This window comes from Cynocephalus volans, chromosome 7 (assembly GCF_027409185.1).
Source record: "Cynocephalus volans isolate mCynVol1 chromosome 7, mCynVol1.pri, whole genome shotgun sequence".
Taxonomy (NCBI): domain Eukaryota; kingdom Metazoa; phylum Chordata; class Mammalia; order Dermoptera; family Cynocephalidae; genus Cynocephalus; species Cynocephalus volans.
In genome coordinates, this window is record NC_084466.1 from 116791376 (window position 1) to 116817671 (window position 26296).

The window sequence follows — 26296 nt, forward strand, 5'->3', positions numbered from 1 at the left end:
TTTTTTTGCAAAATAATATTATAAAATGCATAGATTTTTAAAAGAATAGTTATGAACATTTAAAATTTCCTATAATTGTTATAGTTATTTGTCAGTCAAATTCAACTCAAGTTTAACTTTTAAATGTAATCTCTTATGCTGAATTTGTTTATTTTAAAATTTAATTGCACATATTTGTGGGGTACCATATATTGTTTCACTACATGCATATATTGTACAATGACCTACTTAGGGTAGATAGCATATCCATCCCCTGAGCATTTATCATTTCTTTGTAATGCTTATGGTCAAGATCTTGTTTTCTAGCTATTTAGAAATATATGATATAGTTATGCTGAATATGTTTAAGAAACCATTTTAAAGTTATGAAAAAACATAATTGTATTTCTCAATGCCAGTAACAAATATTTCCAGTTGAATTTTTCAAAGATAATATTTACAATAGTATACAAAATATCAAATAGTCAATTCTCATTATTTGCAGTAGTTATATTCTATAAAGTCACTGCAAACACTGAATTAGCAAATAGTGAACCATTGCTTCTAGGGGAAATAAAATTTTAGGGTCCTGAAAACCTCTGGTCACAATATTTTCATCAATCAATCAATACATAAGCTTGTTTTCTGTGTGTTTCTGTTTAAAGAAACGTAATTTAACATATATTGTTGATTCATTAACATTGAACTCACGGAGCTTCTCTAACACACTTACTTTCTCTATAAGTCACATCACAGCCTCCTTTTTTTAAAAAACTTTTTTGAATCAAAATTGATTATACATACTTTGGGGCTTCAGTGTTGAGATATGTGTATCAAATCAATATTGTTAGCATATATATTGTTACATATCATACTTATTCTTTATTCCCCTTGTCCAATCTCAACCCATCTCCCCTTCCCCCTCCCCCTCCCCCCTCTAATTACCCTAGATTTCTTCTCTCCTTCTGAAAGAATAATGGTTACTGTGTTGATCTGTTGCCTAGATGATCTGTCCAATGCTGAGACGTGTGATCAGGTCCCCCAATATTATCATAGAGCAGATGCTGCTTCTGTCACTCTGAAATGGCCTTTGTGGAAAGAGACATCCTCTTCTTTTCTTTATCTCTTCTGGTGACTCTCCTTGTGTCAAGGCTCTCCAGTGGCTGGTGGACCATCTGTGTGGTGATTGTGGCATCTAGCTGCTTTTGCAGCAGCCATGGTTATTGTGGTGACTATGGTGATGTTTTTGACATACTTCCTGGTGCTGGTGGTATGCCTGGTTGTGGGAGGGGGCTCCTGTCCCCGGATCCATGCCTCATGTCCCCAGGTGGACCCAAGGTGCTGGCTGTGTGTCTGAGCCAGAACTAATTTTTTATCCTTTGCTTACTTCTAAAGTGAGGGAACTTCCTTTTGGGACCAGTACTTGAGCACTGTGGTTGAGCTAAATTGCTGCTTTGCTGCTGCTTCCCTAGGGAAGGCTTTTTGTGCAGCACAGGTTATAATGGTTGACCTTATAGGTACTTCCGGCTCTCCAGAGACTCAGTGCACCTGGGTTGTGTAGTAACTCTGATCTGGGCCTGAGTCTTCATCAAACTGCACCCCATGCAATTCTATATTCCTGACCAGTCTCCTCTGAGTGGTCCTACACTGATTGGGGTGCAGATCAGCTGTCCTTGCTGTGCCCCAGTGTTCACCCAGTGGGCCCATCTCTCCCACCGCGCATGCTGCAAACACTTCCCATGAGATGGGCCCTGTGCCAGTCCCTTGCGATGACTCACCAGCCTCTGAATGGCTCCCCTTTTTTGGCTGTCTGGCTCCTTGCTCATTTCTTTGGTTAAATTTTTTCTAACTATTTGGGGAGGGAGCTATTGTAAATGGAATTGTTTTCTTGTTTTTTGTGGGTGGGGTGTAGGTTGTTCTTAGTGTGTAGAAATGCTACTGATATTTTTATGTTGGCTTTGTATTTTGCAACTTTACAGAATTTGTTTACTAGTTACAATGGAATACTATTTAGCCTTAAAAAAGTAGGAAGTTCTGTCATTTGCAACAAGCATGAATGTGGATGACATTACTTAAGTGAAATGAGCCAGGAACAGAAAGACATATACCACATGATCTCACTTACATGTGTAATCTAAAAGTGTTGAACTCATAGAAGCAGAGAATAGAATGGGGGTTACCAGGGTTTAGAGGTATTCATAAAAGGGTACAAAGTTTCAGTTAGGACGAATAAGTTCTGAAAATCTATGATGACTATGGTTAATAATAATGTATTATATACTTAAAAACTGGTAAGAGAGTAGATCGTAAATGTTTTCATCACACAAAAATAAGTATATTAGGTGATAGATATGTTGACTAGTTTTATTTAATCATTTCACAATGTATACATATATCAAAGCATCATGTTGTATACCATAAATATATACAGTTTTTATTTGTTAATTATACCTTAATAAAGCTGGGGAAAAAAATATCTAAAAATTTAACAATCTGTTCTTGAAGTGGATAGGGACTGGCTCCAGCACACCATTGGGTGGAAACCAGGTTTCAGTATTTTTTAAAGCTCTTCCAGCATGGGGCTGGCATTGAGAACCACTGGGTAACAGAAACTAGAGTTAAATGGGAACCTTAGGGATTTGGGGATAAGACAAACAGCAAAGCAAAGCCTACAAAGGAAAGGGAAGAGAAAGAAATGAGAGGGGGGAAGGGAGAGAAAGGATAAGAAGGGGAGGGAATGAGCAGGAAAGGAAGAGAGTACTGAAGAAAACTAGCTCCTGGAATGTGGTGCAGAGCAAGGTGGCCACAGCAGGGGTAGCAAGAGCCACTCTCTAGGATCATTAGCCACTCTAGGATCACTCATTAGGATGTGCCTGTTCTTCATTTGAGTTTTAGAATGCCAGTGCCATTGACTTTCATTGACTGCTTTTCAAGGAATAACAACATGCATTTTGATTGAAAATAATTCCTCCCATGTGTAATAATCAAACAACTAAACCCTCCCCAATACTGGAAATTCCTGATTTTGTTCTCTCAAGCTTTGTATTGCTTACAGGATATAACTTTTTCCCAAACAACTAATTAAAAGACACACTAGATTTTCAATCAAATTGAGAATTGAGTTGACTCTCCTCCTCCTCTCATGACTTCAGCATGGATCTGCATTGTGTAGGGGTATAGGATCTGAGTCACCAAAAGGCCAAGGGAGAAGTGGTGACATGAAACAGGCTGGGCATGTTATCCTCTCTAAAGCTCATTTCCTCTTCTGTAAAACTGGGAGTCACTCCCCTTCCCACAGGGTTACTGTGAGAAGGAACTGAGACAACTCATAGGAAACACATAGTACAGTGCAAGACACAATAAATTGTAGTTATAGGAATACAAAAACACGTGGGGCTCTGGATAACAACTGCCCTTTTAAGAGGAGTAAAATTTCTCATCATAGACTCATCCATTACTCTTCATCTGTCTTCTTAATTTATATAAAAACAAATTCTCCAGATTCTCAAGTTATCCATGTTCTGACAGAGGATTAGGAGGGAACACAGTTGGTCTGAGCTGTGATCAGGCATCAGGGACAGAGAACAAACTAGAGACACCTGAGCATCATTGCTTGACAGCTCAGTGGTGGTGCCTGGCCAGTGTAACAACACAGATTGCCAACAGCAGCAGACACACTTCCTAGTGACCTTTTTAATGTTTCATGAAGTCAGACTCTATGTCTGAGCCCTAAATCCATTCTTTTCCATTTTGCTATCTCACCTTAAATGACTACCTCCCCGCTGTGAGAGCCATCCTAAGAGCCAAACATGCCCACTGCTGCCTCATTTCTGCTCCATTTCAAACCACATCCTAGTTTCCTTTATACTCAATCATTATAATAAGCCACTAGTCACACAGAACTCCCTTCTAGCCAACTCTTATATTTACTTAGAATGTCCCTTAAAATCATAGTTACCTCTTTTAATGGTCTTCTTGCTCATTCAAGACCTTAAGGTCAGTTTAATTTAAAAGGCCATCAGTATGAACTGAGGTGATGTTGTCCTGGTTTCTGCATACTTGGTCATACTTTTGATTCATTTTCAATAGGAAGAATTCAATTATGGGGACATCCTATTGCCGTAGACTGGGCAGAGCCAGAAGTAGAAGTTGATGAAGACACGATGTCTTCAGTGAAAATCCTATACGTAAGAAACCTTATGCTGTCTACCTCTGAAGAAACGATTGAAAAGGAATTCAACAATATTAAACCAGGTGGGATATACATATCAGGTTACTTTTCCAAAGTGCACTTTAAAAGCACTTGTTCTTGAGATGACGTCCCATAAATTTAAATAAATAGTTTTTATTTAGCCCATTCTTATAGTTACATGCAAACTATTCAAAATATATTCCTATCTTTGGATTAGAAAATAGGGACATATGGTCCTACACCATTTATCGATATTATAATTTTACACTTATCTGTGTGATTGTTTAAGAAATATACATGAGGGTACTTCCAAAAGTTTGTGGAAAATAGAATTCATCAGTGATATGACTCTTTCCATGAACTTTTTGAAGTACCCTCATATTTCCTTCACTAAACTATAAATTCTATGAGTTTGTTTTCCTCTTATTGTCTTCTCAGTCCTCTGACAGTCTCTGGGTCTAGGGTACAAAAAATGCCCAATAAATGTTTACTAGATTAATGAGCGCATGGCCATAACTATACGTCTACTGCAGAGTTTCTCAGCTTCAGCACTATTGACATTTTGGAACAGATAATTTTTGGTTGTGGGGGTCTGTCCAATGGGTCGTATGATGTTTGGCAGCATCCCAGGCCCCACCCCCAAGATGTAGCAACCAAAAATGTCTCCAGACATTGCCGAATATACCCTAGGGGTAGGCAAAATTGCCCCCAGTTGAGAACCACTGGTCTATGAAATATGCTTGTGACTTTAGATACATAAGTAGGAAAGTGACAATTAATCCTAGGCAACTCATTTGTGTGGAGAGGAAGGGAAAGAACAGAGGGAAGATGGGAGGGGATAACAGTTACTACTCGTCTTGTCAGTACTTTCCTGTATTAACTCTAAGCTGTAAGACTGACGCCCCCAACTTTTTGTTCTCCATATGGGAGCTATGACACTGAGACAGGTAAAGTATTTCAAGAAACAATATCAAAATGAGGATTTCCCAAAACCAGTTCAGAACATTAATTCTACACACTGTTAGTAGATGTTATTAATAAAATGGTCCATGGCCAAGTAAGTTTGCAAACACCAGATTCCACACAATTAAACAGATTTCTTTATTATGGTACATATCAGAGTCCCTTAACCACCTATTACGCTTTGGAAGTCTCTAAGAAGGATGTATATAGCATGCCCCAAATCCCAAACTTCTGGAGCCTGGGTCTTCTGTCTTGGCAGACCATCTTGTGGGATTAGCGTGTCTTGGAACACACTCTGGGCAATACTGGCCTGGGTTTATCATAGTAGTAACATCCTTCCATACATGGGAATTTCTCAATCTCCAGGCAAACTCTCTAGGTTGTTGATAAGCATGGCCCATGGTGCTATCATGTTAAAACCACCTGAGAATATTCACCATCTACTTACCTTGTCTATTTCCAACTCTGGGAGCTGTTTCAGGTATAACAGAATGATAAGCTGATGATTTTCTCTGAAGGTAATTAGTAAAGAAGTCATATCTCCCTTTTTAAAGATTTACTAAAGATTTGTCTCTCTAGCCTTAGGAACCCTGCCTTCCCCAACACTCTAGTGAATCCATGGATAATGTAGAAACTGCAAATGATTGCCTCACTATGTGCCAGGCACCCGGTGGGCATATGTCACTTACTCATCACAACAACACTATAATGTAGGTTACTTTATTAGTTCCATTATTTTCTAGAAAAGAAAACCAGGACCCAGAACAGGTAAGAAGCTTGCTCGAGGTCACACAGCTAGCAGGAGGCAGATCCCAAATTTGAATCCATGTCTGGTTAAGGGCATGTTCTTTGCAATTCCATGACCTCCATGCCCCACCCTTATTCCATTCACTCACTCTTTCATTCAACTGCCTTTCCTTCAGTAGCTCCTATGTATGTGCCAGGCACTGTGGGAGGAACTAACAGATGTGATGCGTGTGTGGAAGGAGATTAAGATGTTCCAGAAGAATAACAGCTAGGACAGCCTCTCGTGAAGTGCAGAGAAGACTCATGTTCAGGAGAAGTTACATCTGAGATGCGATCTGAAAGTTGAAGCAGCGTGGGTACAGGAACTGACGTGCATGTGTGCAAATATTGCTCCACCATGCTCCCCTCATTCTGGGTTGACTTTCTACCTTCCCAAGTGAATAATAATTCTTATGTTTATCTAATTAATACAGTGCCTTTTTTTGGAAAGGGCTAGAATGAGCAACTACTAAAAGGTTGCTTCCTTTCATAGTCACTGGTTATCAGCTTCCCTGTCTGCATTTTGGCATATTGAAAAAAGTGTGCCTGGTCCTCTACTAATTACTATGAAAATAATGGATGCCAGAACTCTCTCTCAGGCCTAATGTGTGTCCAGTGGCTCCGGAGCACATCCTGAGGCTGGTGGCACAACTCTCAGGGCTCTATAATGATGTGTGGCTTGTTGTTCTTGACACTGTTACATAACAACAGGGGTTCATCCCTCAGAGAGCACAACTGAGACCAGGGTAGGAAGAGACCAGGGTAGAAAATAAAAGGCTTTATTACTTGCAAGCAAAGAAAACACTGGGAATCGTGCCCAAAGCAGTGTCTCCCTGAGCAAGGGAAAGGGGTTGTCTTATATTGCCAAAGTTCTTGCCTAACTTCCCACCCAAGTTCTCATTGAGGTCCTCTCATGTAAATGAAGGATACGAACTTGTTCAATTTGGATTGGCTGACTATGGGACATAGTTCATTGGTCAGTTCTGAAGCCTAATTTGCATTTGGACCTAGGAAGGAATGTGGCCTTTGGGCAACAGTGGGACCTCAGGAAGTTGTCACATGGGCTAAGCCATGAGCCCTCAGCTAGTACAGCTTACAGTTCATAGATGGCAAATTGAGACTTCCTGTGATGGCTGACTTGTGACATAAAACAGGGCCAGGTAAGTGTGGAGTTCATCTCTGGGTCCTGTATTTCAGTTTCAGCAGATATATTTTGAGGGCAGTCTAGTATTCCGTGGTTTGCAACTTCCTGCCACCTCCTGCAGCAACAGAACTTAGAACAAAATGTTACGACTGATTCATTTCCTGTTTCAAACTTTTTAGCGGCAGCAAGTGCCTGGGCATTTAGGAGACCCGGGACCTTAGGTTACAACACGATGCAAAAGAATATGAATGCAGAGAGTGAACAACTAGTAAACGTCTGCAGCATTGAGAGAGAAAAGTCTGAGCTAGATAGTTTCTTACTTGAAGTTGATAACGACAAGCAAACAGAAAGGACATTGTTGGGGGGGAGGGGGGGAGGGAGAAGGGAGGGAGGTTTTGGTGAGGGGGAGCAATAATCAGCCACAATGTATATCGACAAAATAAAATTTAAAAAAATAAATAAATAAAATAAAATAAAAAATAGTTTCTTTTCCAGTAGAAAGGATGTATTGTATCGAGACTATACTTATGTAAAAAAATTGTGGGGAGAAACTGAAAAATAACTCTTTAAAAATTCTATTTAAAGGTTGGATCCTTTGGAAAAACCTAAATATTTCCTACAAATATTTGACAATATACCATTTTAACCCTTATTAAGCTGAAAAATATCACAATGCCACTCAGAAAAGCAAATGACAATTAGAACAGAAACTGGGGCTTGAAAATATGTGTTCTTCCTCAGTGCATCCTAAGGGTATCTGCTAAAGTTCCAATTATAGTCATTTTACAAAATCTAATTTTCCTACAGCAGTTTAGCAGCATCAGAATTACCTGGAGGGGTTCTTAAAACACAGATTGCTTGTCCCATCTGGAGTGGGCCTGTATTAGTCTGTTTCTGTTGCTTATAACAGAATACCTGAAATTGGGTAATTTATAAAGAAATAAAATTTATTTCTTACAATTTCAGAGGCTGGAAAGTCCAAAGTCCAGGCAACACATGTGGTGAGGGCCTTCTTCTACAGCAATTCAAGGTATCACATGGCACAAATGGGCTGAGCAAGAGAGCCAACCTGCTCACTCACTCTCCTTATAAAGCCATCACAATCATGCCCAGGGCCAGCCATTAAACCATCAACCCATTATTCCATGAATGGATCGATCTATTTACTAGGGCATAGTCCTCACAATCTAATCACCTTTTAAAGGCCCAGCTGTTCAATTACCATAATTGGATTTCCCATCCTCTTAACATTGTTACAATGGAGATTAAGTTTCCAATACATAAACTTTTGGGGGACACATTTGACCCATAGCAGGGCCTAAACATTTGCATTTCTATAAAGTTCCCAAGAGAACCATGATCTTCTGATAATCTTCCCTTTGGCATGCAGGTGTGTTTCTCTTCATGTAATTGACATGTTGCTGACAAGTTGATAAGGAGCAAGTTAATATTTTTCCAATTGTCTGTATTATGATTTCAGAGGATTTTTTTCTTCTTTGCTGATCCACTAATAATGATCACTGATAGTCTGTGGCCTCACCCTCTGCGAAATGAGGATCATTTGATAAACAAGCTCCTAGCCACTAAAGAAGGAACATATTAAAATAAGTCGTATGGTGAATACCATTGTATGGAAATGCAGCATCTATGACACAAACTCATACTTTCTAATTTGTCTTTTTTATGAGGCTAATTTTCATATATCAACTTTTCCAAGAGTAACTGCATCTGGACATTCTCAAAAATGCAAGATGATTTCAAATATCTGCAAGCAGAATTTCAGAACACCTAAATCCATTACCATCTGAAATGTTAACTAACTAATGCAGAGGATACAAGTTGGAATGTGAATTGACTGATAATACTCCCTCATCCCATGTATTTACTGAGTGGCCCCTGTGTCCAATGAACTAGGCAGTAACTGAGTGAAGATGATACCAGGGTGCCTCAGTTAATGATATGTCACATGCTTCATGGTCCCAGATACCTTTATTTATTTTCTCTGTCTGGCCACACAATTTTGCTCTGGTACCTATTGTCATAAGAAGTCAAGGATTAAAATGCTAAGGAGAGAGAAAAGAGAAGCATCACAATGTTTTTAAATGGTGATTTTTTTGGGGGGGAGAGGGGGTGACTGGCCAGTGTGGGGATCTGAACCCTTGACCTTGGTGTTACCAACACTGTGCTCTGAGCTAATCAGCCAGTCCCACAATGCTTTTAAATGGTCCTTATGTTGCCAGTCTACTATTATTCCAAAGGAAGATTACTCATAGTCATTGAACCATGTGGTGAAGTAGAAAGTTTAATTGCTTTTGTAAACTTGGATCTAAGAGGATAACTAAACTTTGATAGGGAAAGGGAGGAGAGGACTTTCTCCCCTTCTTATCCTCCGTGGTGTGATGTCTCATCCTATGTTGCCTCTGGGAACTAAAAATGAACAAAGAAAACCAGGTGTCCCAGGATACACCCAAGTGAGTATAAGGTAAAAGAGGACAATTGTCATGCTAACGGGATAGCGGGAGAGCGTTTAACCGAGTTTCCACCTCACCTTCACTCTGAGAAAATGGTCTATTTCTAAAACTGAGTAAGCAACAATACTTTAAAAATATAACATCCAACCATCTTGGTTCAAGGTTTTTAAAAAAATTTTTACATGTTACCATCAACATGTATAGCAGTTCCTCTGTATAAAAACAAGTTAGGTTTGTTTGTTTGTTTGTCTTAACAAAAATAATATAAATAAGCTTTGCAAATTTTTGTAAAATGCCAAATTATATCAATTAAATTATGAAAGTCCCCTTCATTCTCCCCAACTTTTCTCCCCAATTCTGCAGTAACCCCTATTAACAGTTTGGTCTTTGTCTTTCCAGTTCTCTTTCTATGCGAGTGTATTTATACTTGTGTATGCATATACTATATGGGTTGAAATTTTAAACACATAAATGCTATAATATTATAGTTATTATTTTGTAACTTTTTAAAATTAACAATAGGCCTTGTATCTTTCCATATAAGTATCTATTGGTCTATTTTGTTCTCTTTAAAGACTCAGTGTTGGTATAAATGTATCAGATTTAATCGCTCCCATAAAAATGGACATTAAGTGGTTTTATTTTTATTATTTCAACAGTGGTTTAATTGACATCTTCCTTATGCCTGATCCTTGTGCGTGCGTGTGTGTATTTCTGTATAAGACATTCCTCAAAGGAAAATTAGTGGATATCTGCAAAAGTTGTTTCCAATCTTTACATTCTTTACATATTAAGAACTATCTTGGTTTCAGATGTTCTTTCAGAAACAACCATTTTTTTCTTTTTCTTTTTAATTTAAAGAGTATCAGATAAGGATATAGGTGATCTGGTTTTAGTTCCTAGCTGTGTGGACTCATAAATCCCACTCACCTTGTCATAGCATAGTTTCCTAATATTTAAATTAAAAATAGTAAATTAAAGTAAAATTAATTAAAGAAAAACTAAAGTAAATCACTGCTAAAGTCCCTCTTAACTCTAAAATTTTATTTTATAAGACAAAAAAGTAAGGCATTTTTTCTGAGGAAAAGAAACATAAAACTCCTACATACATGTTTATAAGATAATTAGCTACATACATATTTATAAAATGACTAATAACTGAGTTCAACACAATTCAACAAATATTGTATCATGCATTAGGTGCTGTCTTTTACATTATATTAGATGCAAAGTAAGATGCCATTCCTACTCTTAAAGATCTTATAATCTAGGAAGTGGAAAATACAAATCCATAATTAACTGTAAAATACAATAATCAGAATATATGTTATTTAACAATTACAAACAAAATCTTTTATTAACTATATAAAATTTTAAACCTGGACACATGAAATATGCTTGATGAGATCCTTACTTAAATGTTAGGTCTCCAAAAAAATAACATACTCTTGGAAGCTAAATGTTAAAATATATCATTTTCAGTGCTATCTCAAGTTTGCTAATGGGCTACTTGCACTCTATTTGCAGGTGCTGTGGAGAGAGTGAAAAAAATCCGAGACTATGCTTTTGTGCACTTCAGCAACCGAGAAGATGCCGTTGAGGCTATGAAAGCTTTAAATGGAAAGGTAACATAGGAGAAAGAAAAAACATGTACAAATTTCACCCAAGTTTAGTGTGGACATTCTATTCAAAAGTGCAATCCTGCAAGTCTGTCTCACTCCAGCTTTGTCCATCTCTGACATGGCTGCCTCAGTCCATTGAAGATGCACAAAAGAGAAGTGATGGAAAGCACAGTGGAGAATGGGAATGTCGCTAATATGTCCAGCTCTACCTCTAGTTTTTTCTGATTTGTCATTGACAAGTCACAGGCCCTCGATTTCTTTATAAAGAGGGGATTAGAATAGATTATTTCAAGGTGTTTTCCTAATTCCAATTTTCTCTCATTTATTCAAAGAGATTATCACCTTTGCAGTGCAATAGTTTAGAAGCTGATGACCAGAAAAGATATCAAGATAGCCATTATTCTGCCCTCAGAGTTTGATCTTCCAATTCCAGAAGACTTAGTATCTCTCTCCTTGCCAAAAGCAGGGTCTGGGGGAAAAACTAACTTTTACATCCTTACTACTTGTTTGTCTATAGGAACCAATATAATATTTACATATCAATCCAATGAACATTAAAAGCCTTCAGTAGACTGCTTGTCATGCTAATAATGTCTGGAATAATACAAAAAGAATCAAACTAAAAATGCTTGTCAAAGTCTGCTGAAGAGATAAAACAAGTACACAAACACCTATGCAAAATACAGTCAGGTATCATAAAAATAGATGAGAAGTGGCAAGACAGTTCAAAGAAAGAAGTGGGTCATAAAGAATCAGAAAAATCTTCATGGATATGAGAAGATAACATGTAAGAGAAGCTATGAAAATTGGATACAATTTCAAAAGACAAAACACGGAAAGGAGAGGCAATCTCAGACAGAGGCACAGAATGGGGGAAGAGCAAGATGAAATTGGAGAACAGTAAAATGGAGAGCAATTTGGTTAGAAGGTAATGCACACAGGGCTGTTTTACCACCGGGTCTTACATCCATCAGCTTCTCAGCAGGAAACAGAAGATGAAGGGATTAATTACAAAAGTGGGGACTAGGGTGATCAAGAGAGGTAGTGCAGGAATCTGGGGCTCACAGCACCCCTGGAGTCAAAGGCACAGAGAGCTGGAGGATAATAAGATTCCTGAAGGGAAGAGAGTTGTATACAGTGGGTCTCTTTGAGAGAAATAGTGAACTTTGGTCAAGGATGACAGCCAGCCCAAGGTGACTGCTCAGAGAGGGAGCCAGGAGACTAAATGTCCCAAACTCACTGTGGTCTGCCACTCCAATCTCCCCATTGGCCAAATCCAATCATAATCTGGAAGGCTGGGGAGCCCGAAGAGGACCCCATGTAGAGTAGCCTCCCAGAGCAGAGAGCGGGCTAGAGACGAATGGCTTGTGCATCTGGAGGGCAAAGGGAGGACGTCTCAGCCCAGGTCCTTCAGAACCAGTGGAGCCCTTGGCAATATGAGCTCCTCAGTGGCCTACAAAAATGTTTGAGTCCAGGAGGAAAAGAAGTACTGCCTCAGATACACAAAGAAAACTACAAAACAAAAACTAATGCGTATTTAGATACATGTCTATGAAGCAAAACATTATTTCCATCTTCATTGATTATTTACATTTTAGTATCATAAAAAAAGTCATTGCTTTGAAAACAATCTGTAAGTTGGATTTTCTCTATTTGGGAACATTCCTGAGTATACATGATGATCACCCAGAAGGCTCAGCCAATCATAAGTCAAATGCTAAATAATTACATTGGAATAATTGCAGTGTAAATGTATTGAAATTATTCCCAAATTTACAGCCAGATATTTTTATAGCAAAATTTACATATGTTAGGGAATTTAATATATACTAAATATTATATAGAACTATAATGTGGTATGGGAAGATCAAAAGTAAATATTCCTAGGACCTATGAAGGCTTTTGAGTGTGTGTGTATATATATATATGGATATTTATATTTAATTTATTAGACAAAGCGAGACAAAGCTTTTTTTGCCGTGAAGCAATAGTCACATTTACAATTTAGGAAAATTAACCAGTAAGAGTAGACTTTTTAATAGAGTGGGAAAAGAAATGTAATGGAAATTAGTTATAAAGCTATTAGTCACCCAGATGGGACAAAATTAAAGGCTTTAAGTAAGGTGAGAATGTAATGTAGAAGAGAGCTCTACACAGAACTATTGGGGATGAACTCAAAGGACCCAGGAACTGATGGGAGGGGTGAGAAAGAAGGACAAGTTGTTATGTCTTCAATACGGGGAACTATTAGGGAAGTCGGAAGGGAAACCCATTTAGAGAGAAATGTGATGAGTTGAGCTTCGGACATGATTATTCATCTATTCTACAAATACAAGGTTACTTCAAAAAGATCATGGAAAAATAGAATTAAAAGATAATACAAATCTTTCCATGAACTTTTTGAAGACCTCTTGTATTTGTGAATGTCTATGATGTGAAAGCAATTTTTCTGGGCTTGTTGGGCTACACAGATTAATGAGATGTTGTCCTAGCTCTTGAAATGTCTGAACCAAATAACTAAAACACAATGCTGTGTTTAAAACGCTATTGGAGGGGGCAGAGGACTGTGGAACAAAATCTATTATATTAGGAAATCTGACTTTGTAGTAAAGAATCAGTCCATTCAAAACCTCTCTTGATATGGGAGTGCCTATAAGCAGAGACCTGTCTGAGTCTCTCACGTTCCTCAAGACAAGACTGAAAGTATGAAGAATCGTATACGCAAGGTCACCCCCTTCCTTCAATATTCCAAGTCTACTTCTTCTAATTACATCAACATCAGTATAAGATTGGTGACTATCAGGTGGATTCTGTCTGTAGGTCAGCGTGTTTCATTAAACATATTTGAGACTGACTACTGCTACTAAAAAGTGAGGTAGATAAATGAAACTAGGGACAAATTGCCCCAGAGGTTCACCAAAATGGTCAGGATAACTGTGAAACACAATCTTTGTGAAGCAGACTTCAGTAATCCAGGAACCACTGAGTTGCTCACGAAATCAGAGGATAAGGGTGCACACTTAGCTACTGTAAAAGGGAATGTCTGCAAAAACACTTTATATTATTTTCTTCCTTTGTTTAAAATAGTAGCCCATCATATTCTTATTCAAAAGAAGCCACAAATGCTTTCTGACGACACTTTGTCCCTTTGATAAGAAATACGTCAATTTATCAAATATTTGTTGAGAGCCATCTTTGCTACTGTGTAGACAAGCAACCTAGAAGCTAGCTGCTCATGCAGATCTTCATACAGCTATTATCTTCAATATGTGGAGCTGTTTGCAACCTCAAAAACTTGTATCAGAGAAGACCTACTCCAATAATGCTTAAAAACAATTTTAAGTGGTGCATGACTTGAGAAACCTCAATATTGCTCCCACCCGCCCAACCCCCACCCTCCCTGTTTATTACTTCATGACTGTCCAGCAGATCAAAAGCCTGCCTTATAAGGAAGCACCTATGGGAGACAACACAATCACCTCATAGATTCTTCTTCCTTGAGTAGGGCCCCACTTAAGCCTTTCTTCTTCTCCAGTGAAAACTTACCTATTGTATAGCTTCTCTAAGGACAAAGATATTTAGCTGGCTGTCAGTTGGAAAAGCCTGATTGGGCTGCCCATGACAAGGTGTTAATAATTGATAAGATCTCTTTATTGGTTTCCTTTCACCTTCATTTTACTGTGCTAGGTAGTGGAGATTATACTCTACCCATAATGAAACTAAAATTTCTCAAATTGTATAATTATATAAATATGTAATTTAAACATGTATATTATATAACAGAAAATATCACGTAATTTTCTGTGTCAGTGCCTTATCCAGAATATACTTTTATAACCAATATATCAGTGAATGGTGGCCAATATGCCAGTGCCAAACCTGTTGGTATCTTATGCAACCTACCAACAAAACCACTCAGAGAAAATTCAACTCGTGTATAAACGCTAACCTATAAAGAGGCAAGATACAAATAATCGAAACAGTCAGTAAACATACAGCAAATAATCTAACATTTAGAAGAAGACATGCTATTGGGGCTCAGCCACACTTGGTTGTCTTCACATCTTCTCATATTGCTTTTTCCTTGATCTCTACAACAGGTGCTGGATGGTTCCCCCATTGAAGTGACCCTTGCCAAACCAGTGGACAAGGACAGTTATGTCAGGTACACCCGAGGCACAGGTGGAAGGGGCACCATGCTGCAAGGAGACTACACTTACTCTCTGGGCCATGTTTATGATCCCACCACAACCTACCTTGGAGCTCCTGTCTTCTATGCTCCCCAGGCCTATGCAGCTATTCCCAGTCTTCATTTCCCAGCCACCAAAGGACACCTCAGCAACAGGGCCATTATCCGAGCCCCTTCTATTAGAGGTAACACTATTCAGTTCTTACCTTAGAGTAACCCCAAGATTTCAAATGATTTGTATTGCAATAGCCTTAGACAAATTGGATGGGTGTACTGGGAGAAAAGGGCTGAAAGTTTGTTTATTAAAAATCAAATATTATATCAATAGGTTTCCTTCCACAGGAATCTTTTTTCACATTACAACTGGTTATTGAAAAAACTTGGTCAGGGCATAGTGCAAATAAACTAGCATACAAATTTGGTCTGTGCATGGGCCCATACAATTTGCACAAACTAAAACCCAGTTCCCCTATCATTAGCTTCTTTCTTATCCCTGGACCATTATCTTGCAGTCATATGTGACTCATTACAAAACTTCCAAGGGAGAGTAGTATGGTCCAGTGGAAACCCGTTACCTCAAACAGCAAAAACATTTCAAGACATGTGAGTTCTTGATGGTGACTTAGTGGCATGATCTTTATATATAAATCACAAATTACCGTAAATATAGTCTAACAGATATATGACCTCCCCCGCCCCCCCAAAAATGTGTTATACCTTCTAAAAAGCCAAACTACTAAGGAAATCAACTTATTTATTTAGTATATGGGAAACTAAATAAACCCCAAATAGAAAACAAAAAAATATAAAAACACCTCCATCTGACTGCCAGACAGTAAATATTTCATGTTTGAATCCTGTAAGAATTACAAATGTTTAAGCCGTTTTCTGAGACCAGTTAGCTCAAATGATATAGAAGATAAAGAAAGCATTTTTTTATTTCCAAGAAACTAGTTTGTCTCTGCCTTTTGGACTCCTTCAGAGTGGTTTTTCTAGGATGTGGCTAATGCCAAAGGAATCCTAGTTTTATCTTTCAATATGACACCAATCTGGGCAATTGAACAAAAAACTATGTATATAAATCTATTGGGTTTGACTTAGAAGAAAAGGGGCACATCCAGATTACTGTGGAAACAATTATCTTACTGTGTTTTACTATTTTGCAGGAGAACTGATTTTACCACCCTAAGACTTTAGTGTTCGACAGCCTTAAAAGTCCATACCCATAATAAAATCACTTCCCCAAATTGTAATGCAAAAGAAATCATCAGGATCTCCTTCAGGATAATATGTAAATATAGTAATAAATGATGATGTTGAAACATTACATATTTATAATCTAAAATCACATCATTAACCAGTCCATACAACTTATTAAATATAAGTTGCCAACCAATTGTGATGTAGAAAAAACAAACTCCACTCTAAGGGAAAAAAATACTTATCTTATAACAAGAAAGAAATCAATGAATAACATTCACAGATGAAGGGTAATCAATTTAATATTTTATCTCTTTATGTCACCAATAGGAAATGAAAATAGCAACATGGCAAAACAAAAATCAAAAGGAATCTATGCATGAAACTCAACAGAAATTTAAGCCTCACAGTGACAGAACATGAAAGAGAGTATGGTGAACTTAAAAACATGCTTTCTAAATGCTAGTTTTCTGATAAGTCATTGAGTGCAGAATAATTGGGAAAGCTAGAATTCATTTATGATTTACCAATCAATGATAGTCTCTATGCAAGACTATTTCAATACAAGTAGTCATATTATGTTGGGATGTTTTAATAATCACATTCCCAAGCTTTATTAGTCTATAGAAAAACATCAACAAAAGGTTAACTGAAGACAGAAATTGCAAAATGTCTCTCTGTACTAAAATTTTTAAATTGCTTGTGTACTTATCAATAGCTTTGACAGTATTGCTTTCTTCCACAAGAGGTTTTTAAAAAGAGAGAGAGATGACTGTGGTGAACCTTACCTTATGTTGAGTTTCATTACATTAGAATCCTAGAGTTTTCTAACCATCTTCAGAGTGATAATCAATGTGACTGGGGCTAAGTGTTCCATTACAGTAAGATTCAGGGTGATTTTCTGGTGGTTTGATTCAGTTTAATGCCTTCTTACATTCCTAGAAATTTACATGAATGTACCTGTAGGGGCTGCGGGAGTGAGAGGACTGGGCGGCCGTGGCTATTTGGCATACACAGGCCTGGGTCGTGGATACCAGGTCAAAGGAGACAAGAGAGAAGACAAACTCTATGACCTTCTACCTGGGATGGAGCTCACCCCAATGAATCCTGTCACTTTAAAACCCCAAGGAATTAAACTTGCTCCCCAGGTAGGTCATGGTTTTCCAAAGATAGTTTCTTTAAGTTGAGCCAATGACCATCATTCACCTTTCATCAAACGATTGACTTGCTCCTTCTTGGGCTACTGGTTTTTTGTTTTTGTTTTTGTTTTGTTTTACTTGATAAAGTACCTAATCAACACGATGCACTTTAAGGGAATGTGGGTATTGAGTGCTATTTTTCCATTTTAGGCCTTTCATTTATTTTTAGTCATAAGGTTTAAAACTTTAAATAATCTCCCACTGAAATGCAAAGGATGTAAGAGGTATTAAGAATTATTGACCAATACCTTAAATGAAAATAAAATGAGGCAAAGACCCTACCTCAGAATAAATGCCTATTGTGTGTGAATCAGGTTGGTTGGTAAATGGAGAATATTCATAACAGAGAACCCTGAATAGACCATTTGGGACATCTTTTCTTGCAAACACTGTGTTTAAGAGAAAGCTCCACGTGATACCTAGGTGAATCTTTAACCATGGGGTGCCATCAGTCATATCAATTTAGGTCTTCTATGATGGTCATTTTTGGGCAGTGGCATTCTGGTGAATTTCTATTGTTTTCACTTAACAGTTCTAAGTTTGCATGTTTCCGCATGAGGCTGCGGTTTTTATTATTGGAAAACTAAAAGTTATCAAAGTTGTTTCAATATGGAAACTGAATATCAGGGTTAAAAATAAAACAAAACAGGATCTGTGTTAACCTTTAAGGTGATCCCTGTGGGTGTGCAATATATGCTCATCTCTGAAATACACTTTGGCTGAATAACCAGGGTAACAGTCTGTGTACCCATAACGTAACTTCCCTACTCCCATGCCAAGGGTATCAGTCCCAAATTTACAGAGGTATCCTTATGATTGCAATCAAAAAGAAAACAGTTTTCTGTTTTTTGTGGGATTAACGGCTTTCATTTTCTGACAAATTAGTTCATCTAAAGTTTCTCCTAACCTGACCCAGGCAATTAAAAAAAAAAGAATGCCTAGCAAAGTGGTTAGCAGTAATCATTGATTTGTTCACAAAACATTTATTGGGCTGACAGGTTAGCTCGGTTGGTTAGAGTGTGGTGCTGATAATACCAAGGTCCAGAGTTCAATCCCTGTACAAGCCAGCAGCAAAAAAAAAAAAAAAAGTATTGGGCTTCTTTTATGTACCATGTATTGTGCTAGGTGCTAGGTATGTAACAATGAATATGACACAGTCTCCTTGCAATCAAAAATCATATGGCAATCCAGTGGGGGAATACTGACACATAAACAGATAATTATAATGACAGCTGGTAAGTGATGTGATGGAGCTTGTTTAGAAAATACAAAAGCTAATCATCCAATTTCTCTCGGGTTAAAACTCAAAACAAAGAACCTAATTAAAGTACTGGAACACCTAGAAATCTTTTAAGAAAAAAAATAATAATCATAAATTCTGTATAATAGTTCTGAGAGCTGCTACAGCATGAGTAAAGATCTCTACTTTTTACATTAAATTCAGGTTGGAAATTGGTCATGCTTTGTGTTAATATGTGAGTAACCATCTCTATCAACTAATGAAAGTTCATTAATTCATTTGTTTCTGGATTTCTACAACTATGACTTAGAAATTGAAGACTGTGCCACACTCGTCCAACATAGATGGAGTCTAAACAACCTCACAGAAGTCACAAACATCCAACCAGAAAAGCAGAGGGACAAATACTGCCCTTTAGCGTGGGTCTGCTCACCTGGCATGAACAGGCAGGCAGAATACCTGCCAGCAAAGGCTAATTTATTACTGTCCAGGAGCCTTAGAGAATGCTTTGTAGATGACAAGAGATGCTGCAAAACAAGAGTATTAAAAAGAAAAAGTTAATAGAGAAAATAAAAGCAATCTACAAATTAACAAACTGGAAAATGCCCTGCTATGGCAGCTGGATTAGTGTTAGAACAAATGAGATAAGAAGCTCCAGAGACACATCCTGGGGCATTGTTCTGTCCCACAGAGCTCTCTTCTCAATCTTGAGCCCTGCTTTGTACAGTATACTGAATCTGCTGACTAAAAGGAGCTCTGGACCACCAAAAACGGCTCAGGATGAAGAAAATATGAGCCTTTAGAAAAGATTCAGTTTAAAGCAATTACAGAAGGTTTAAAGAAAAAATGCAGGAGAATGCTGAAAATCACATCTTCATAAAAATAGCTAGAAGTGGTGTTTTGACAAATGAGAACATTGCAACTGTCAACACCCATTTATTAATGCTCATCAATAAATATTAACCCATTAAACTTTTTAACTCCATTTTTATGAAAACGTGAGGTTAAAACCCTATGACAAATGACATGAAATAAGAGTATATTCTTAAGTTATCTTCTCTAAACCATTGCAAACAGAGGGATGGAGAGTAGTAAGGAATAAATCTATCCACACAGCTCTGGAGCATCAATTTTTAAAAAAACGGGATAAACATATCTAACAAATCATAAAATTAAGCTCTTGGTAAAAAGTTACAGCTAATGGACTAAACTAAAAACATATTAAAGTAAATGGTGTGAAAATGATTTTTATGAACTAATAGATATAGCATTTTAAATGGAGTTCAAATTGAGTTCATCTTAAATTTTGAGTCATTAAACCATGTGGCCTTTTATATCTTCTCATATTAGCTTAAACTCTGAAGATTGAAGTGTAAAAACCTAAAAACTGTAGAAATAATGCAAATGTGACATTTGAGGGGGAAATCACTTTTCTTTTACTCTTGTAGATATTAGAAGAAATTTGTCAGAAAAACAACTGGGGACAACCAGTGTACCAGTTGCACTCTGCCATCGGACAAGACCAAAGACAACTATTCCTGTACAAAATAACCATTCCTGCTCTGGCCAGCCAGAATCCTGCCATGTGGGTAACTTCTCCAAATTCCTAATCATTTACATTTTAGAATTAGATTCCTTTGTAAATTAAGTGCATTTGGTCACTATATAAACAAGGTAAATACTCCAGTTTACTATGTACTCATTTGTCATTAAATGCAAAGGTTGAGATTGTGTAGTTGAAATGTGTGTGCTGGCTATGAGGCTGGCTTCTGAAAACCCCAAATTCCATATACACAATGAAGACTGTGTATGTAATCAACCAGTGAAAAACAGCAGGTAATATAAAATATATTAGAAATGAAAACTATAGTCCATTCTTTTATCTGTGCTGTATTAGGTTGCACCATATGAAACTGCCATTTTTATATGTAATAATACCATGCCCCATCATTTAAATTTTGGACCAACAGTATGATCTCTCAGTTGTGGATATCACCTTCTGAATTGTGCCTTGAGCCTGAATTTCTATACATTTTAGAAACCATTGTATTTCATATATACCTTAAAAAGCCATATAGTGAGTTATAGGTGTGTTTCAGGAATGTCATCAACCACCCATGTTCTAGGTCAATTCACAAATATTCCTACGTGCACACACAAAGGTATTTCAAAAAGTTCATGAAAAAATAGAATTAAAAAAATAATAGAAATCTTTTCATGAACTTTTTGAAGACCCCTAATATATTTGGAAGCTTTAATAGCCACAAGAATGAAAAATACTCACACAAAATTCCACCATCTAATCGTCTTAAAAAGCTGACAGTGCCTTAGGTTTTCACCCCACTCAGTAGCGCAAGTTTAAACATGCCTGTCCTGACTGACTATGCTTTCCAGCCACCCTTTCACACCTCCGAAGCTAAGTGCTTATGTGGATGAAGCAAAGACATATGCGGCCGAATACACCCTGCAGACCCTGGGCATCCCCACTGATGGCAGTGACGCTGGGACCGCAGCTGCTGCTGCAGCCACTGCCTTCCCAGGTATGGGAACTGTGCCAGAAATGGCACCCTGCAGAGAGCATTTGGGAAACTCTTCTTGGTACCACGAACTCGTAGAATTGATGGCGAACTCCACCTACAGTAAATCCAATTTGCACTATCTGTGGACCAAGAACAGTTTGCCAGATGAGTGAACCATGAAAGCAGGAGGCAAGAAAATTGAGCAGAGCAGAGGAAGTAAGTTCGAGTCCCAGCTCAGCTTTAAGCAGCTGTGTGATCTTGAATGAGTCAATCTCTGAGCCTGGTTTATTTTGGCTTCATTTGGTTTTTACTTTTAGAGAGAGTTTGGGACAATCTATTAATAGCTGGTGTTTATTTGAACTCTTATGTGCTAGGCACTCCCCTAAATGCTGAAAACCTTTATATGATCTCAGGAATGCTCGTGACACCACCAAGAGTTAGGTTTGATCATAATGCCCATTACACAGATGAAGAAACCGAGTACTGGAAAGAGTAAGCAATTTGGTCAATGTCAGTTAGCTTTTAAGCAGTCCTTGAATTCACGCCCCAATTCCAATAGTCATTGTACTTTTATTACTTTGCTTTCTGAAAGAAGTGTGTAGATCACATTTTTAAAAAACTAAGTTAAAAATTGTGTGTGAGAGTGTGTGTGTGTGTGTGTGTGTGTGTGTGTGTGTGTGTGTGTGTGTGTGGAGAGAGAGAGAGAGAGATCCTTTCAATATGTAAATAATCAGGTCTCAGTTGATCTGTTCTATAATTTTGGTCTGGAGTATATGCTGGTTTCTTAAGATAAAGCCTATCTGTAGATCAACATGCCTTCAGGGGTCACAGGGGTCCACAACAAATGCTAATAATTAAAAATGAATCCTCTAAGATTCATTTAATCTAAGATTAAAGGGGCCAGGCAAGAAACTTTCTGGAATTTTTTTTCTCAGCAGTTAGAGTAACTCCATTCTTTCTTAGTAATAAAAAATTTATTTCTTTTAAAGAAATTTGTCATTCTGACATTGTGTCAGCATGCCCCCCAAATCCAAATTAGAGAGTCTGACTAGACCTATAAATAGGACATTCCTATCAATTGAGTAATTCATATATTGACCGTGTATAGGTGTGAGAACTTCTATATTCCTCACATCCCAACATCTGGGGTTCGCTCTCATTTTCTTTTATTCCTTAAAAAATCTGAATATGTTCTCCATTCTGGCAAGTGAAGCTAAAGCTAATCATGCTTCACACATGATTGTGACCTTAATTCTAGCTTTGTTTCTGAGTAAGAACATAAAGACGCTCTGCAGTGAGTGACTGCAAGGTTACCAAGGTAACAGCTGACACTACACAGAGCAAGGTCCTCCCTGGGCCATCAGCCCCTGTGTTTGCTTCCCATAAAGCAGGGTGTTTATAAGCTACTCGGGACCTACGCTAGGGCTTCTCAGCTCTTGGAGAAAGTTGAGCCCCTGTCATGCAAAAAGCTGCACCCCAAAGACACCTAACTAACATACTGTAAAAGCAAATGAGTCACTGTCAGGGGCATTTTAAAGTTTTCTTCCACTTTGGAAAGGATTTGCTTTTACCCAAGAATGTTTTATCTTTTCCTCACTTCTATTTGCTCTTGTAAGAAGTTAAAAATATTTAGGGCATGAGAGTTGTCTTGGGAATGCCTAAGAATTTGAGAGCCTCTCTTATATCTTGGCTGTGAGTCAAATAAAAAATAATAGGCTCCAAGGGAAGAATCTGTGTAAAAAACTATGCCCTTACACTTAGGAAATTAGCCAAATTGAAAAGAAAAATTCAAAGATCCTTAAAAATAAAATCTGTGCTACACACATACACACACACACACACACACACACACACACACACACAGAGAGAGAGAGAGAGAGAGAGAGAGAGAGATTTACTTACCCACTTACTTTAAAAATACTATTTTCAAAATTATGAAAGTAATTGTTAACACATTTCTCATATCCTTGGAAAATGTACCAAACTTCACTAGTACATTAGTCAGCATTACTGCCCAAAGTGAATGAGCCAAGGAGTAGATTCAATTTAAAAAAAAAAAAAAATAGCCCAGCCAGCTTCCTGCTACCACTTCCAGAGAAGTCACCAGAAAAAAAAATCAATGTGTCTGGGGCTGGGCAGACTTGCACTGCATGTAAACCAAATGTACTTTTTTATTAAATCAGGCCCCCATTAGTTGTTTAAGTATACTTCTTCCTTTTTCTTGTTGTCTTTCACAATTTTTGGATCATCTCAGAAATACCCAGGTTTTGGTCTAAAACATTAAGAGGGAAATATTGTTTTTAGATAGCGGCTATTACAACCTCTTGCTCAAAAGCAAACGTTCATGAGCTAGACATAATGCCAACGTGAGAGCATGTGAGGGATTTCCTTCTCATGCAAACTCTTTGGTTCTCTGAGAGCAAGGACCAGCATCGAGGCCTCTGAATTCACCGAGGACAGGGTTGATGGTGGGGTGAGAAGAAGGTGTTTTTGCTCTTCACAGTTAGGTCTAGACATGGAGTATGGAGGAGACAGGCATTTGTTTGTATGATGTTATGCAAATACGCACTAAAACTTTACAGTATTTCTCCTACTAGTCTATTCAGTCTCCACACATCCTTCTTGGATGAAGGCAATGAATTTTAACATTCATTTAGACAGGTGTGGGGATGCAGCAGAACCAGACCCACAGAGTCCACTCCATGCGCTGCCAACCCCTCAATCACCTCCCCTCCTTTATAGATTCTGAGACTCTCTGATAAAAGTTCTAAATCCCAAGATTTAATCAACTTAGTGTCCTGTCAAGCTTCAGTTTCTAATTCAGTTTCTAATTCTCTTAGCGTGAGGTGATTCTGACACAGGTGGCCAACCCTACTTTGAGGAACACTGTCCTAGGACTTTTCCAATGCCATTTAAAAATCACTGAGTCCAAATATTGTGTCCCCTGAGAGCACCTTTTAAAATGTACATGTTAACTTTTACCTTCAAGCAATATGTTAAATGGTCATATTCCTGAAAGAAGACAATAAGCCAGAAGGGAGCTAATCTGAATCCCCTTCATAAAGTTTTCTCTGCTTTCTCCTCCAGGATATGCTGTTCCTAATGCAACTGTACCTGTGTCTGCAGCCCAGCTCAAGCAAGCAGTGACCCTTGGACAAGACCTGGCAGCATACACAACCTATGAGGTCTACCCCACTTTTGCAGTGACTGCCCGAGGAGATGGATATGGAGCCTTCTGAAGATATCTTTCTTTTAATTTAAGAATAACACACACGAAACTCTGTATAGAATAAGTAAACCTCAACTCAGTCTCCTAATGATTATAAGTAATATCTTTCCTAAAGCAATGCCTTTCCTGAGACTGTATAGCTTATACAGCCTGCAGAATCGTGAAATGAGAACATCATTCCTAAATGAAATCAAATGTTAAAGTGCCTTTTGTTTAACAGAAAGCCGAAGAGCCATTGCCCCCAAATGTTGGTCTTCCAAGGTTCCTGAGTGTCCTGGGAGTATGTTTACAAACTCTGACAGAGTGGAGAGAGATCTTCTGGCAAGAGTCGGGGCTGAGCAGACCTAGGCAGTCAGTAACAAGAAAGGATAGCCAAGTCAATTCCAGAGACTTAAGCCCCTGCTCACAGCTGCTTTTGTGATACACAAAGTCACCAGGAGGCAAAAGGAAGGTAGAAGGATGTTTTTCCAAATTCATTCAGCATTGCCCACTCTGTGGGGCATGATTGCAGGCCCAAGCTCAGGAAAGACTGTCCAAGACTGTATGAATTCAACCTCGCTTCAGTCTGAAAATTCCATCCAGTCAATTTGTCATAGATTGGGGTTTACCTATCCCCTGCAGCCCTGCGGGAATTCCTAGAAATTGATATGATGTGTTGCAGATATGGTTAAAGCAAATCCAGGCCCCATTATTCATGCAACTCATTGGCGCACACCTATTCATGCCTAGAATTCCTACCCATCCCAAAGATCCCCATAACATAAGAATCATGCCAACATGAAATGACTTTTTCTCATTTAAAAACTTTTGACTTGGCCACACTGATTTATGTTTCATCTCAGACTCATTTTGTCCAATATCATAAAAAAGTAGATCAGATCTACAGAATATCATTTACGATACTTTTTCCTATTCAGCAAATGGGCTGAAAAGTCATTTCAAACAGCTAAATGAAGATTTGCTCCTATTTCTTTGATCTTTTTGCAGCACCCATGCCACCATCCACATTCAGAGACAGTCTTATTAACTTGGGGTTTGCCTTGGATTATCTAATCCACTTTTATTAAATCTACTAAGAATTCCTCTACCTTCCCTTCTTCTTACTTTCAGTAAGTATCAGGCAGCTTTATCATACCTGAGTCCTTTTGTCTTGAAGTTGTCACAGGAAAACCTTCCAGTCATCACTGCTGATTAGAAGCTGTTTGTTCAGACACACAGCAAGGGTGTTATTTGACAAAATTTTCTAGAGTCTTGGGCCTCTTCTCCAGAAATATCTGATGGTGGTGGGTGCTACAAAACCTGCCATGGGTTTTGCCATACTTGTAAATGATTACTTTTGCTTAAAACAGAAATAATCAAAGTCCAATACCAAATACCTGTTACTACTACTCTGATCTCATTAGTGGTTTAAGACATACAGTACTAGAATTTCCATTTTAAAAAATCCCTTGGCCCTTGTGAATTCTACAGGACTCAAGGCAAAACCTAAATGCAAAGACATAGAAAATTTTGTCAACTCCTTAATGGAATTCTGTGAACCAAAATCAGGCCAGATTCCAATCA

At 38.0% G+C, this 26296-nt stretch overlaps 1 protein-coding gene across 2 annotated transcripts in view; it reads left to right on the plus strand.

Moving 5' to 3' along the window:
- A1CF (APOBEC1 complementation factor) overlaps positions 1 to 24743 on the plus strand; it is a 50169-nt gene extending 25426 nt beyond the window's left edge. The window contains exons 5-11 of one of the 2 annotated variants that reach the window (XM_063102854.1): positions 4069 to 4233; positions 11063 to 11160; positions 15258 to 15531; positions 17489 to 17694; positions 20434 to 20570; positions 21380 to 21525; positions 24592 to 24743. In XM_063102854.1, coding sequence (XP_062958924.1) covers positions 4069 to 4233; positions 11063 to 11160; positions 15258 to 15531; positions 17489 to 17694; positions 20434 to 20570; positions 21380 to 21525; positions 24592 to 24743 — 1178 coding nt within the window. The remainder of the gene's footprint in view (positions 1 to 4068; positions 4234 to 11062; positions 11161 to 15257; positions 15532 to 17488; positions 17695 to 20433; positions 20571 to 21379; positions 21526 to 24591) is intronic. The other variant, XM_063102855.1, reaches the window with a different exon arrangement.
- Positions 24744 to 26296: the final 1553 nt, after the last annotated feature.